Here is a 14,142-nt window from a genome sequence, read left to right on the forward strand (position 1 = left end):
AGTCTACAAACAAAAACCTCATTTGCATCATCAAAAAATACCATTTACTTTGAACAATGACACTGGAATTCCACTTTGGTGAATTTTCTATGGGTTGAACGCGACACACCTAAGCCTTCTCTGAGTACCTCCCCATACTTCCTAGTATACATAAAATAATCCATCCTCGCGCTAAACATTTACTTTCTTACTTACCAGTTTTCCCAAGAATCCCAATGCAAACAGTGTCTGTTAGTTCAACGTAGGATGGACACAGTACACAAGCTACAGGAAGAAAGGATGAAATAAAAAGAAAATTGTATACTCCACCATAACCGTATCAAGACATGGTTTGATAGGAAGTCCACAATGAGTGCCAACTTCAATGTGGGTGACCTAGTCTTAAAGTGGGACAAAGCTCACGAGGAAAGAGTCAAGCACACAAAGTTTTGGTCCCTGTTGATTGGTCCATTTATAGTCCACGAGAATCTTGGCTAACACATGTATCATCTTCAATCACTTGACAGGAAGATTGACACTCTCCCTGTCAATGGCCGAGACTTAAAATATTATTTTAAATGATCCGGGGCAACGTCTCGAGTTATGTACATAGTCTTTTCATTTCTTTCTCTATTGTTTTTGTTTGTTGCTTTGTTTTCCTTATTGCTTTTTTATCTTTCTTTTGTTAATAAAGTGTTGTGCCACACTGTATTCTAGCTTCTGAATGTGCATGTGGCTAAAGTTCAAAGAGTCTTGTGACACTGCAGCACTTGGCTAGTCCCACGTATGTATTCTTTGTTTTTGGTTGTAACTTTTGGCCAATGAATTCTTGATGGAAAATACGATCTATCTGTAAGGAAAGTTTTGGTCAAACCATGAACATGTTTCAAGTCTGGGAAGCCTCATTCTTGTACTCAACCTTTTGCTTTGTTGTGTTCAAGCTTATCCAACCAGTAGAAATGGAGAAGGGGAAAATGTAAACGAGCAAACCTGAATCAGAGGACTTACATGCTTCTCTAAAGGAACAACCTCTCCTACTCTCAATAAGTTGGGATCCCTCTTCCACCCCAAAATAAATAAGTGCCTATGCACATTCCTCTTGAAAAAACAACAAAGGAAAAAGAAGATAACAGCTTCCTGCATAGAGAGGTGAAGCAAGAAACTCCATCGGGGTACTATCCAGGCTCGCTTGTAGTGGAGAAATGCTTGTGTTCATGCATGACTCCATCAGGGTATTGTCCAAGCCTTCTGGTGGTGGAGCAACAACAGAGATGAAAACTTATACTCTGAAAGTCTTAAGATCGCAAGCTAAACTACCCTTCCCAATTTGAAACACTATGATCTAGTTGAATATTATGATGTGTTCAGCTGCGTTCATACAAGGTAAACCATGTATTTCCATGGGCTAAGTGGGGAAGCTAAAGAAATCTGCATGATGAATCAATACTCCCCAAAGGACCAAGGCCCTGCATTGAAAACAAACCAAAAAACAGAAGGTGGTATTCAACCAGTGTGTCGCTAAGTGTTGTAGTGGCTACAACACCCTCCAAAATTTTGGCTTGCACGCAAATTTCAGAGCCAGCCTTGGTTTTTCCTTTGATGGTTGCAAACACTCAAGCTCATTCCTTGAGCTCCTTCATAGTCTTTTCAACCTTTTTCTTTCTTAACCAACTGCCATCTTTTGGCATGTTCATTTATTTTTCATGCTTGCGATCTTGTTCCGGTGATTTTGAAGGTTTTTCTTTGTGGGTTTGGGTTGTCTTAGCTATGTGAAGATCTTTCGTATTCACACACAAAGTTGTAAGCACTGTCACGGAAGTGTCATCAAGTTCGTCCAAAGGTCTATCCCAAGTGTTGCACTAGTCACTTTCAGCTTTAGACAATCCCATAGCGGGTCATGCTTTGCTATGTTGTCCCAATGGTTAGTGTTGTCATGTATTCAAAGTATGCTAACTGTGTGATCACAATGTCGAGTCATCACAATTTCACTTGCCCCTCACACTTAGCCATTTTCTTGAAAATTTCTCGACGTCACAACTTCACTTCACCAAACCTCAATTGAGTTTCACTACGCAATCTCAGCACTCAGTGGTGTTGCTCTCTTGTCTGGAACTACATAGTGCTTGAGGCTATCCTCTGAGTCAGTTGCACTACGAAATACTAAAGGTGAGCAACCAACCTTTGTTCCCAAAATTGTGCAGAGACTACCTCACTGCTTATCTGAACTGCACACTTCGCAAGAATAGTTATCAAGCCTCCCTCCTACTTGTTGGAACCTCACATTGCACAGAGACCTGAGCCTTCACTTCTCCCAGAAATTATGCAAATATGTCCTCCCAATGACTTCCCTCAGCTAGGACTCATTTCTCTCAAAAATTGTAAAAAATTCTCATTTGTTCCCTCTGTTATCCTACCCTGTCTTCCCTCTAGAAACTGCATAGAGGTGTCTCTCAGGGTCCCACCTTGCAGCTACCACTGGTTTCCTTGACTATGAAATTCTACCTCCGAGTGGCGTCTGTACAATTTTCCCCAACAATGAAGAGTGCCCCATATTTCCTTGTCCAAGTCTGAGTTGTGATGTGCGTAGTCTCAGTGACCATTCCACCTCCCTGTCACCTAGTGTTAGGCCCTTATAATACTAGTGTATTCCCTTATTATTATTTTCATTGTAGCCCCTTATTGTTATTGTTGTGCCCATGTTGTCCCCATATTTTTATTATTGTGCTCCATAGAATCCCACTATTGTTATTGTCATGCCCTTACATTATTATTGTTATGTCAGCTTTGACTATATTGTGACCCCTTAGACTCCTACATATAGAAAGGAGGTCTTGTCATTTGTATCATCCAAGAATTGTTCATTTTTTTAATGTAAAGGAGGTTTCCCCCTCAAAGAGGATGATTTTGAGGTTGTTTCTACATCTTTTCTTCTATTTTATGAGCTGGTTGCATAACAATTGGTATCAAAGCTTTGGTTTTTAGGGTTTCTCTACTTCAAATAGGTCAACATGCCATGGTTACTATAAATTTTTTCTACGACATTTCAAAAGATAAAATTAAAACCCATTTGAGAGGAAATCTTGATGAACCGTGGGTATTAATTTCAAATCTTGTATCACTACATTTTTGGAGATATGATCCAAGGAAGTTAGGATTTTTGGAGGCTCTCGAATTATATCTCAAACATGTGACCTGGGAAAATCGTCATATATTTATCTTTGAGCATCAGATTGAACTTTTGTAAAATGGTACAAAAAATAGGATGGACTTTAGTTTTTTTTGGATTAGTTTCAAATCCGGAGGTCAAAACAGTGACACGTGGCACTTCATACAAGTTCGCTCTACTGAACTAGTTTATAATCAAGTCATCGTAGGAGATTTGGAATAACTCTTTCTTGGAGAATTCAATCTTGATCAAACTCATGAGTTTCAAACAAGGACTCAGAGGGGTACCATAAGATGAAATTTTAGACCTTGGAGATCCGCAATTACAGAGATACAACCAATTCAATATTGAGCTCCTACAAAGCCAAAAACGGTGTGCAATCTTTTTAAAATTTTGCATAAGTTTGGTTTGAAAAATTAGTTTGAAGGAATTCAAAGGACACAGTGAAGCATAATTATCATTAATTGATGCCCTGAAGAAAGAAAATGGAAACACCAAGCAAGAAACTAGAAATCTCCAGCACGACTCATGGAGAAGATGATGAAATGCAACATGATATATCAAAATTATGAGACCAAGTGCAACAAATTTCATTCTCACCAAAAGTAACAGAAGCTAAGATCGATGGTTTAAATAAAGGCATGGAAGCTAAGATGGATGGTTTAAATAATGGTGTGGAAGCTAATATGGATGGCATGGAAGCTAAGATGGATGGTATAGAAGCAAAACCTAAAGGCAACATGGAAGATTTAAAGATAGATTTGACAACATTGCTACACGAAATGCTTACTAATGGCAAAAGGGTAGTAAAGGAAACTCATGATGATAACAAAATAAATTTTAATCATGATTTCATAGACTCTAACATTGGATTGAAGACCCACCATGTTCCAAAGATCGATATAAGGAAGTTTGATTGCAAGGATCTCGTAACATGGATACTACAGATGAAGCAATATTTTGATCTCCATAATGTGAAAAACACACAAAAGGTATGCATTGCAACTTTATATTTGGAACCCAATTAGTATGTATGATATCAAACAAATTTTCACTTGGGCAATTTTTACGAAAGAAATGATAGCACATTATGATGATACAAAAAGAAACACCTTTTTTAGCCAATTGATAAATCTCAAACAAAAAGGTTAAATGGTGGAGCACATTGAGGACTTCTAATAATTGAATATAAGGGTAAAATATATTCCAGAGGAGCATAGGATTGATGTGTTCATAGGGACATTAAAGGATAACCTCCAACATGAGGTTTGCATTTGGGAACCTGATTCATTGGAGAAGGCATTTAGGTTGGCAAGAAAAATTATGGCAACAGTGAAGCCTACCAATCACAACTATCAAGATGGAAGTGTTGTTTGCCCTAGCCTTCCACAACCTACAAGGTTGACACCACAAAATTTGGAATAAAAAAGAGAAAAATGGCTTTGTTATAGTTGTGATAGAAAATACACTTAAGGTCATAAGTGTGTTGAGAAGAAATTATTTTACATAGATTGTGAAGAGGAAGAAGAAAAGGAACAAAAAACATCAAAAAAAGAGGACACACACAAGGAAAAAAGCCTAGAGAAAGAAGAAATGAATCCGACCATATATTGTAATGCATTGGCTGGAATAAACACTCCTGAAACTATCAAGATAAAAGGACATATCAAGAAGAAAAAGGTAATAGTGTTGATTGATTTGGGCAGTACCCATAATTTTATTCATTGTAAGTTAGCAAAGGAATTGAATTTCTTCCTATATCTGGCACTAAAGAGTCAGGGGATGGTTGCAAATGGAAGAACCATAAATTTCTCTAGAAAGTGCCATAATATCAAGCTATCCATGGGAGAATATGTGTTGAATAGTCCAATGCTTTCCATTCTAATGGGTTGTGCTAATGTTTTACTAGGAGTTCAATGGCTACAATCTTGGGTATGATAGCTTTCAATTTTCAAGAAATTTTCTTGAATTTTTTTCAGAAGGAAAGGAAGTTGAATTAAGAGGCATCGCAGGGAAATCGCAGGGAAACTAGGAAAGATGATTAGCTCTAACGGCATGACAAATATTCTAAAGAAATAACAACATGGTGTAATTGCACAATTTTGTTCGTTAGAGGTTCCCATGTCGAAATCATCTATTTCTCCAGATATCCAAAAAGTATTAGACAATCATTCCAAGGTATTAGAGACTCCCAAAGTCCTCCCACCTATTCGTGATCATGATCATGCTATTCATTTGATTCCAGGAAGTGTTCCTCCAAACATCAGGCCTTACAGATATCCCTATGCCCAAAAGAGTGAAATTGAACGTATGGTTGCAGAAATGCTAGAGGCTGGTATAATTCAACCTATTCAAATTTATTTCTCTGCTCTAGTAGTACTGGTGCACAAGAAGGATAGATCATGGCGGATGTGTCTGGATTATAGGGAGCTCAAAAAGCTCACTATTAAATATAAATTTCCCATTCTTGTCATTGATGAATTATTGGATGAATTGAATGTAGCAATTTACTTCACTAGGTTGGACCTCCATTCAGGATATCATCAAATCAGAATGAAGACTGAAGACATTCTGAAAACAACATTTAGAACTCATGAGGGTCATTATGAATTTTTGGTCATGCCTTTTGGCCTTACCAATGCACCTTCTACATTTCAAGGTTTGATGAATTCCATTTTCAAACCCTTCCTTAGAAAATTTGTGTTAGTATTTTTTGATGATATACTAATCTACAGCAAGTCTTGGAAGGATCATGTTCAACAAGTTGATAGAGTACTCAAATTATTGGAGGAGAAACAATTATATGCAAAAACCTCCAAATGTTTCTTTGGAGTACAAGAGGTGGAATATTTGGGTCAGATTGTATCTCATGAAGGTGTTAAGGTAGACCCTAGAAAAATTAAAGCCATTAAGGAATCAAAAATCCCCACATCCATAAAGCATCTGCGAGGATTTCTCAGGTTGACATGTTATTATCACAAGTTTGTTAAGAATTATGGGAGAATAAGAACACCTCTAATAACATTATTGAAGAAAGATGCATTTTCTTGGACTCCAGAAGCAATGAAACCATTTGAAAATCTTAAAAAGTCAATGTTCCAAGAACCGGTCTTAGCTACACCAAACTTCACAAAAACTTTTATTGTGGAATGTGATGCCTCAAGAAATGGAATTGGTGTTGTTTTAATGCAAGAAGAAAGACCCATTTCTTTCGAAATTCATCCAATCAAAGGAAATTATTTACACAAAGCTATTTATGAGAAGGAAATTTTGGCAACACTACATACACTTAAGAAATGGTGACCTTACCTAATGGGAAGACACTTCAAGGTCAAAAAATATCATGATAGCCTTAAACACTATTTACAACGAAGATTATCTTCAGAAGAGAAACAAAACTGGGTCGCAAAGATGTTGGGTTATGACTTTGAAACCGTCTACAAAAAAGGGAAGCAAAATGTTGTTGCAGATACACTCTCAAGAAAGGATGAGGACATGGAAACATTTCTTTGCACCATTTCTATTATCCAACCGAATTGTATAAATGAAGCAAGGGATGAATAGAAGAATGACGAAGAAGTGTGGGCACTCATTCAAAAGTTACAACAAAACCCAAGTACATCTCATACATTTAGCTAAAAAGAGGATTCATTATGGTACAAAGATCGCTTATACATCTGTAAGAATTCCCAACTCAAACAATATATTCTTATGGAATTGCAACCTCTCCCTTAGGAGGGCACTCAGGATTTTTAAAAACTTACCACAGGCTTAAGAAGGATTTTTTTTGGGATGGCCTTAAATCTGATATTCAAATTTTTGTGTCGGAATGTTTGGTTCGCCAACAAAATAAAGTTGAAACAATTAAGACCCCGGGTCTATTACAACCTTTATCCATTCCAACTCAACCTTGGGAGGAGGTTTCAATGGATTTTATCACAGGTTTACCCAAGTCTAAAGGAAAGAGTGTCATCATGATGGTAGTTGATGGACTTACCAAGTATGCACACTTTTGTGCATTGTCTCATCCCTTTAAAGCCAATACAATTGCTACTGCATTTATGGAAACAATTCAAAAGCTAGATGGAAAAAACAAAGATTATTGTAAGCGAAAAAGATCCCATTTTCACTAGAAATATTTGGACATAATTATTTTCTTATCTGGGTACTCAGTTAACTCATAGCCCATCGTATCATCCTCAATCTGATGGGAAAACTGAGATAATGAAAAAAAATTTGGAAGGATATCTTCATTGCTTTGTATCTGATAAACAGACACAATGGGTTAAATGGTTTCCTCTGGCTAAATGGTGGTATAACACTTCCTTCCATACTGCAGCAAAAATGACCCCATTTATGGCCATTTATGGATATCATCGACTGTCCATCACATCATATTTAAGAGAAATTTCTAAGGTTCAAGCAATGGAAGATCACATCAAGCATCAACAACAAGTTCTCCAACTCTTAAAGGATAACTCACTTTAGCACAAAATAGAATGAAGCAATAGGTAGATCAACATTGCAATAAAAGAAGTTTTGATGTAGGTTATTGGGTATTTCTATGCCTACAACCATACAAACAAATGTCTCTCAAGAAAGCTAAGAAGGATAATAAATTATCACCAAAGTATTATGGTTCATGCAAGCTGTTGCAAAATATTGGTACTATGGCATGCAAATTGGAGCTTCCTACAGCTTCCCGAGTGCACTTAGTTTTTGATGTTTCATGCTTAAAGAAGGTTATAGGTGACAAGCTCCTAGTTCAAACAATATTACCAGAACTTGACGAGGAAGGAAATATCATATTGGAACCTGAAGCAATCACAGAAACAAGAACTCGACAACTACGAAATCGATCAATTTTAGAGTATCTCATCAAGTGGAAGAACTTACCCACTGAAGATTCCACATGGGAGGATGAGCATTTTATACAGAAGCATCCATAACTACTCAAGCATTGAGGACAACACTATTCTAAAGGAGAGGGCCAAGTTAGTCCCTTATAATACTAGTGTATTCCCTTATTATTATTGTCATTGTAGCCCCTTATTGTTATTGTTGTGCCCTCACATGATTATTGTTATGTTAGCTTTGACTATATTGCGTTAGGGCCCTATACTACTAGTGTAACCCCTTATTGTTATTAGTACAACCCCCTTATTATGTTGATGTACCCATGTAGTGCCCATATTGTTACTATTGTGCCCCATAGAAGCCCACTATTGTTATTATTATGCCCTTACATTACTATTGTTATGTCGGCTCTGATTATATTATGACCCCTTAGACTCCTTTTTTTTTTCCACTGGAAAAATCCGTAATATTTCATTATAAATATGAAAGATTACATATGTAGATGCTTTGTCGCATATGCCAAACTGTTCAGTGCATTTTCAAGATATTTGCAGATCAGTGCTGTATATCTGTCTGTTACATTTACAAAAATTGTGCAAAAATGGTGCCATTTAAGGCAAACCTCGATCTATTTACATATATATCATATTGAGCAGTCAAATAACAAAAAAGACTGATTGTTAAGTCGCTTGTAGACCCGCAGTAGGATATGACGGGTCTATATATGGCCGATGGTGGTATTTCTGCTCCTGCTGTTCCAAAGATTCAGTGATTTCCCATAAGCCATTTTCCATCACCGCGGCCTCCTTGGAAAGCTTGTCAGCAGTCTGGTTATGTTCTCTGTATATATGAGATATGTGAAATGAGTTAAAAGCCGCCATTAGTATAAAGACTTCATCAAGCAGTATATTTAGAGTGTGTGAGTGACATGTAGTAACTCTATTGACCCAATTAACGACAATCTGAGAATCTCCATAGATGTTGATGCAGGTGCAATGATGGCTGAGTGCAAAATGAAGTAAGTGGCGGAGAGATATGAGCTCAGAGTAATTGTTTGTGCCAGCCCCCAGTCCTACTTTGATGTGATAGAAGTGCCTCAATGATTTGTGTATAATGATGCCCCCTCCACAGCCATGTTCGTTTGCAGCCCCATCGAAGAAAGCCCAAGGTGAGCTCATGTCGATATTGGGAGGAGGGGTCGGCCGTCACTGCTTTGGGGGAGGGGGATTCGGTAGTTCGTTATATGCTGTAATGATACCAGCTTCAACGAGAGGCCATGTAGGCTCCCATCCATCGAATATCATTCTGTTCCTAGTCTTCCATATAGACCAATTTACAATGATCGGAAGGTTTACAGATTTCGAACCACTGTGTCTGTTCCCCCAATCCATCCACGCGTTGATAAGGTCTGTACCAGACCAATCGCCCGAAAACTGTAAGTGATGTTTGATATGATGCCATAAATGATTTACAATGGGGCATCTTAAAAATAGGTGTTCGGTGGTCTCTGTGTCTGCTTTGCACAGCACACAACGCGAAGGACCGGATACCGCCCTGCGCTTGAGGTGTTCGTCAGTGGGAATGCGGTTGCGAAGGACACACCAAGTAAATAACTTAGACCTGGGCGATGCATTAAGCTTCCAAATCTGGTGCCACCATCTATCAAGCACCTCCGGCTTTCTGTGAGAAATAATGACTTTGTATCCCTCACGAGGAGAGTAAATCCCACTATCAGCAATCTGCCAGATGAGTTCATCCGGTCCATCCACAATTCTGATATGGGATTCTGAGAGGGCGTCACAGTATGCTTTCCATGGTTCGTGCCATCTGATCGGGATGTCTAACTGTGTGCCAGATTTCCAAGCCTGATGCAATATGTCCGAGCCCTCAGGGTCAGCGATCTGCGTAAGCACTCTAATGCCATGGGAGTTTAGGAGGGCAATCAGGTCTGAGTGAAGTCTGTGTCTTCCTCCGCATCCACTCCATGGATCCATTCCGATGCGTGCTCGGTTCCCACTTTTTATGCGCCATATGATGTTGCTCCTGAGGAGGGGGAGGGAGTGTAGGAGGGCTTTCCAAATGGAAGAGATGCCCGTTCTGTTCCAGCTTGGGAGTCTGGCCCAATCGATGATGTCGAGAGGCCAGATGTACTTATGGTATACAATCTCTGTCCATAAACTGTGGGAAGTCAGCAATGCCCAACCCATTTTAGCAGCGAGGGCTTTTGCAAAGGATGCCAGGTCCTTTAATCCCCAGCCCCCCCACTTCTTAGGGAGGGCAATCTTACTCCAGGAGATCCAAGCAAAGGTGCGCTTCTCTTCCTTTCCAGCCCACAAATATCTGTTGCAGAGTCTCTGAATATTTGAGAGAATGTTTCGGGGAATCCATGCTAAAGCCATCCAAAAAACAGGAGTTGCTTCCAGCACAGATTTGATCAGAGTTAATCTGCCTGCTCTGGATAGGTATCTGAAGTACCAACAAGTTATTTTCTTTTCAATCTTGGTGACAAGCCATACCCAGTCGGCAATTTTTTGGTTTGTAGGCTTTAGCCAATATCCAAGGTATTTAAGACCTCGATCCAGAGGTTGTGTGATAAATGGAAAAGCCTGCATGGCCGATTGTGATTCAGCTACAGATGTACCAACCATAGTGATGGAAGACTTCTCATGGTTGACCACCATGCCCGTGGCATGTGAAAAAAGATTAAGGATTCTGTTGAATGATGAGGTATCCCGAATACTTCCATCGAGAAGTATAAGGACATCGTCCACGAATAGAAGGTGAGTTAGGAAGCAAGCTTCTGAGATCTTTAGGCCCCGGATAGTTCCATCCCTCTTTTCATCAATGATGAGACGACTGAGCGCTTCTGTAACCAATAGGAACAAGAGGGGGGAAAGGGGACATCCTTGACGAAGTCCCCTTTCAGAGTGGAAGAAATGGGATGCAGCACCATTTATCAGAATACTATAAGTAGGAGAGGTAATGCATGCCATAATCCAAGTGATAAGCTGATGTGGAAAGCCCAGGTGAATGAGAATCATTTTGATGTAAAGCCAGCTGACTCTATCGAAAGCCTTTGAGAGATCGATTTTGAGAAGAATACTCTTGAGGTGCTTGGTCCAGATAGAGTGAATGGCTTCCTGGGCAGAGCCAATGGCTTCATGAATCTGCCTGTTTTCCAAGAAAGCAAATTGCTGAGGAGCAATGTGATTGGAAAGGATGGGTCTGATCCTATTGGCTATGATCTTGGATATGATCTTGTAGAGTACATTGCATAGCGAAATGGGACGAAAATCAGTAAAGGATGATGGCGAGTCGGACTTGGGAATAAGCGCAATGAAGGTAGAATTTATAGCATGATAGATCTGACCTGAGGTTCTGCTTTCCTCTACCACCCTTAATATGTCCTCGCCCAAGATGTCAAAAAAAGCCAGATAGAATTCAATGGTCCATCCATCAGGGCCCGGGCTCTTTTCCTTCTGAAACCATTTAATGGTGTTCTCCAATTCAATCATGGTGACAGGAGCATTTAGATCCTCCAAGTCTTCATTGTTAACGAACCTCGGGAAATGGGAAGCGACACGGAAGATTTCAGCCAGGTTGGAGCCCTCAGGGCATTTGAAGATGCCTTTGAAATAGGAGGTACCCATGCTAGAGAGCTTGTTGAAAGAGTCTGCCAGACCCCCATCCGGATAGGGAAGGTTCCAGATGGTATTTGCAACCCTCCTCCCATTTGCAAAATTATGGAAGAATCTGGAATTTTCATCCCCAGCCTTGAGCCAAGTAGCTCTACTTCTCAGCCTGATCGATTCTTCTCTGAGTCTGAGAATGCTAGACTTCTGCTCTTCTAGATCAACCAGCCTATGCTTGCTATCCACAGAGATAAAGCCCAAGTTTTGTTCATCCAACAGGGCGAGGATGTCTGCTTCTATCGTGGTGAGCAGTTCATCTTCCCTTGCCTTTTTCCTCTTGGCCCATTCAATCACAATATGCTTGAGTTCTGTCAAATTTTTTACAAATCCCCTGGCCAAAGAGGGTTCTCTGTCAATAGGGTGAGCTGCCCAAAAGTCAGTGACCAGCTTAGAGAAACCAGGGTCCTGTAACCAATGATGGTTGAATTTAAAAGGAGCTTTTGGTTTAGGGTGAGGGCCCAGAATTTCCATCAGGATGGGAGAGTGATCCGAGATTCCCCCCGAACTTACCCACTGTTTATAGTGATGGAGATTGCGGAGCAACGGTCCCTTGATCAGATAACGATCAAGTCGACGAGCCAAGGCTGCTGATCCGATCCTTCGTTTCCTCCATGTGGGAAGAGGGTGATGTATAGGGATGTCGATGAGATCGTGCTGTTCAAGCAGATGCCTCATGAAGTCTGAAATGGGATCTGATTGAGCAGATGAGCCCCAAGATTCACCATATCCCAAGGAGAAGTTTAGGTCGCCTCCAATGATCAGGTTTTCCTCTTGCAGCAAAGAACGATTAAGGAGGGTGCACCAGAATCCTTCCCTCTGCTGACAAGGACCATAAATATTGATGATGCGCAGTGGCATCCCAAGGTCTTTTGAAAAAATGTCAGCACCCAAATATCCTGGTCCGCCCCATGAGGAGTCCAATCTGATGGAAAGAGGGTTGAGCCCAATGGCCAGACCACCTGAACGGCCCATAGCATCCAACCCCATGTATTGCCACTTTGGCGCAATCGATTTCAAGGCAAGAGATATGGCTTCTGCAGAACCCAGGGTTTCTTGAAGGAGGATGATGTCAGGATTTTCGACCTGAAAAGGTCGTTTTAGGGCTAGCTTTTTCGGGGTGCTAGCTAGACCCCTGCAGTTGAATGAGAGACACTTCATGGGGGAACCCTTCGAGGGGGGTTTGTAGCTCTAAGGGCCCCGACAATGGTGGATTGACGTCCCGAAGCAACTTCAGCCCCAGCACGCCGAATGGCTTTATTCAGATTGGATTTTCGACCCCTGGATGAGGTGTGACCAGGTTCAGGGGGAATAATGCACAACCCCGAGGTACCCTCAGATACAGATTGAGAGGGACGGGGCCGGAGTGAATAATGGTGAGGCGGATTTGATCCAGAAAGAGGCACATTGGGGCGAGATGGGGACAGGGAGCGATCATGGGTAAGGGAAGGGGGGATAGTGGCAGTAGTAGGAGGGGGCGGCGGGATTGAGCATTGAGCCTTAGATACAGAGATAGAGTGAAAGCAATCAGATGTAAGGGAGAGAGATTGTGATAAGGGAGGTAAGTCAGTACCTGATTTCTGATAAGCTGCCGCAGCTGCCCTTTGCCTCGTCATGGGAGGAGTGGCTGTGCCCTTTGCAGAAGACGGTGGATGTTGAAACCCTCCCTGTGGTGTTGATGAAGCCATCTGAGGCGGGGAGATCAGTGGCGCCGATCTTCGGGAAACAATGGGAGTATGCTTTGGTGGACTCATGACCCCTTAGACTCCTATATATAGAAAGGATGTCTTTTCATTTGTATCATCAAAGAATCATTCATTTGTATAATATAAAGGAGGTTGCCCCCTCGAAGAGGTTGAATTCTAAGGCATTGATCTATTTTTTCTATCTTTTTGTGAGCTAGTTTCATAACATATTGTGACCCCTTAGACTCCTATATATAGAAAGGAGGTCTTGTCATTTGTATCATCCAAGAATTGTTAATTTGTGTAATTTAAAGGAGGTTTCCCCCTCGAAGAGGTTGATTTTGAAGTCATTGCTCTATCTTTTCTTCTATTTTGTGAGTTGGTTGCATAACACCTAGAACTGCGGATTGTGCAGTTGCTAGGCCCTCTTCCCAACATAACATCTGTCCCAGACCTGGGACATGAAAAAAAAATGCATCATGCTAGAATAGGAGGTTTTGGATTTGATGTCATCCCATCATGAGTGAATTGCAGGTATAGGTACACTGATATATCATGGCGAGATGATGAACAATATGAAGAAGGAGCGCACATGCTAGAAGACTTACTTGCAGTTGGACAGACAAAGCAAAACATCAAGGCATGTAGAGGGGAAGACAAAGCACACTCAAGAGTACATCCATCATTAGCAGTGCAACAACTTGGTATGAACACCACAACTAGATAATACATGTCAGTGGTGTCATGTCAAGTTATGTCATGATTT

The 14,142-nt window shown here is 40.6% G+C and overlaps 2 protein-coding genes across 2 annotated transcripts; both read right to left on the reverse strand.

Moving 5' to 3' along the window:
- Positions 1-8,682: 8,682 nt before the first annotated feature.
- Positions 8,683-9,180, reverse strand: LOC149214950 (uncharacterized). The gene has a single exon (XM_089389557.1). It carries the CDS (start codon positions 9,178-9,180, stop codon positions 8,683-8,685), a length of 498 nt encoding a protein of 165 aa, XP_089245683.1.
- A 27-nt stretch (positions 9,181-9,207) lies between these two features.
- On the reverse strand, positions 9,208-12,852 carry LOC149214951 (uncharacterized). The gene is made up of 2 exons (XM_089389558.1): positions 11,564-12,852; positions 9,208-10,921 (listed from the first exon to the last, which is right to left on the reverse strand). The coding sequence occupies exons 1-2, from the start codon at positions 12,850-12,852 to the stop codon at positions 9,208-9,210; spliced, it is 3,003 nt and encodes a 1,000-aa protein (XP_089245684.1).
- Positions 12,853-14,142: the final 1,290 nt, after the last annotated feature.

The sequence above is a fragment of the Pinus tabuliformis genome, chromosome 1_1 (genome assembly GCF_031772625.1).
Source record: "Pinus tabuliformis cultivar Carrire ecotype Pingquan chromosome 1_1, CPIR1, whole genome shotgun sequence".
Classification (NCBI taxonomy): domain Eukaryota; kingdom Viridiplantae; phylum Streptophyta; class Pinopsida; order Pinales; family Pinaceae; genus Pinus; species Pinus tabuliformis.

Coding starts and splice junctions, on each gene's coding strand:
- LOC149214950 (XM_089389557.1), bottom strand. CDS start 9,180: ATGAGCTCACCTTGGGCTTTCTTCGATGGGGCTGCAAACGAACATGGC.
- LOC149214951 (XM_089389558.1), bottom strand. CDS start 12,852: ATGAAGTGTCTCTCATTCAACTGCAGGGGTCTAGCTAGCACCCCGAAA. Junction 10,922..11,563: donor GTCGCTTCCCATTTCCCGAG/GTTCGTTAACAA, acceptor CCACTCTGAAAG/GGGACTTCGTCAAGGATGTC.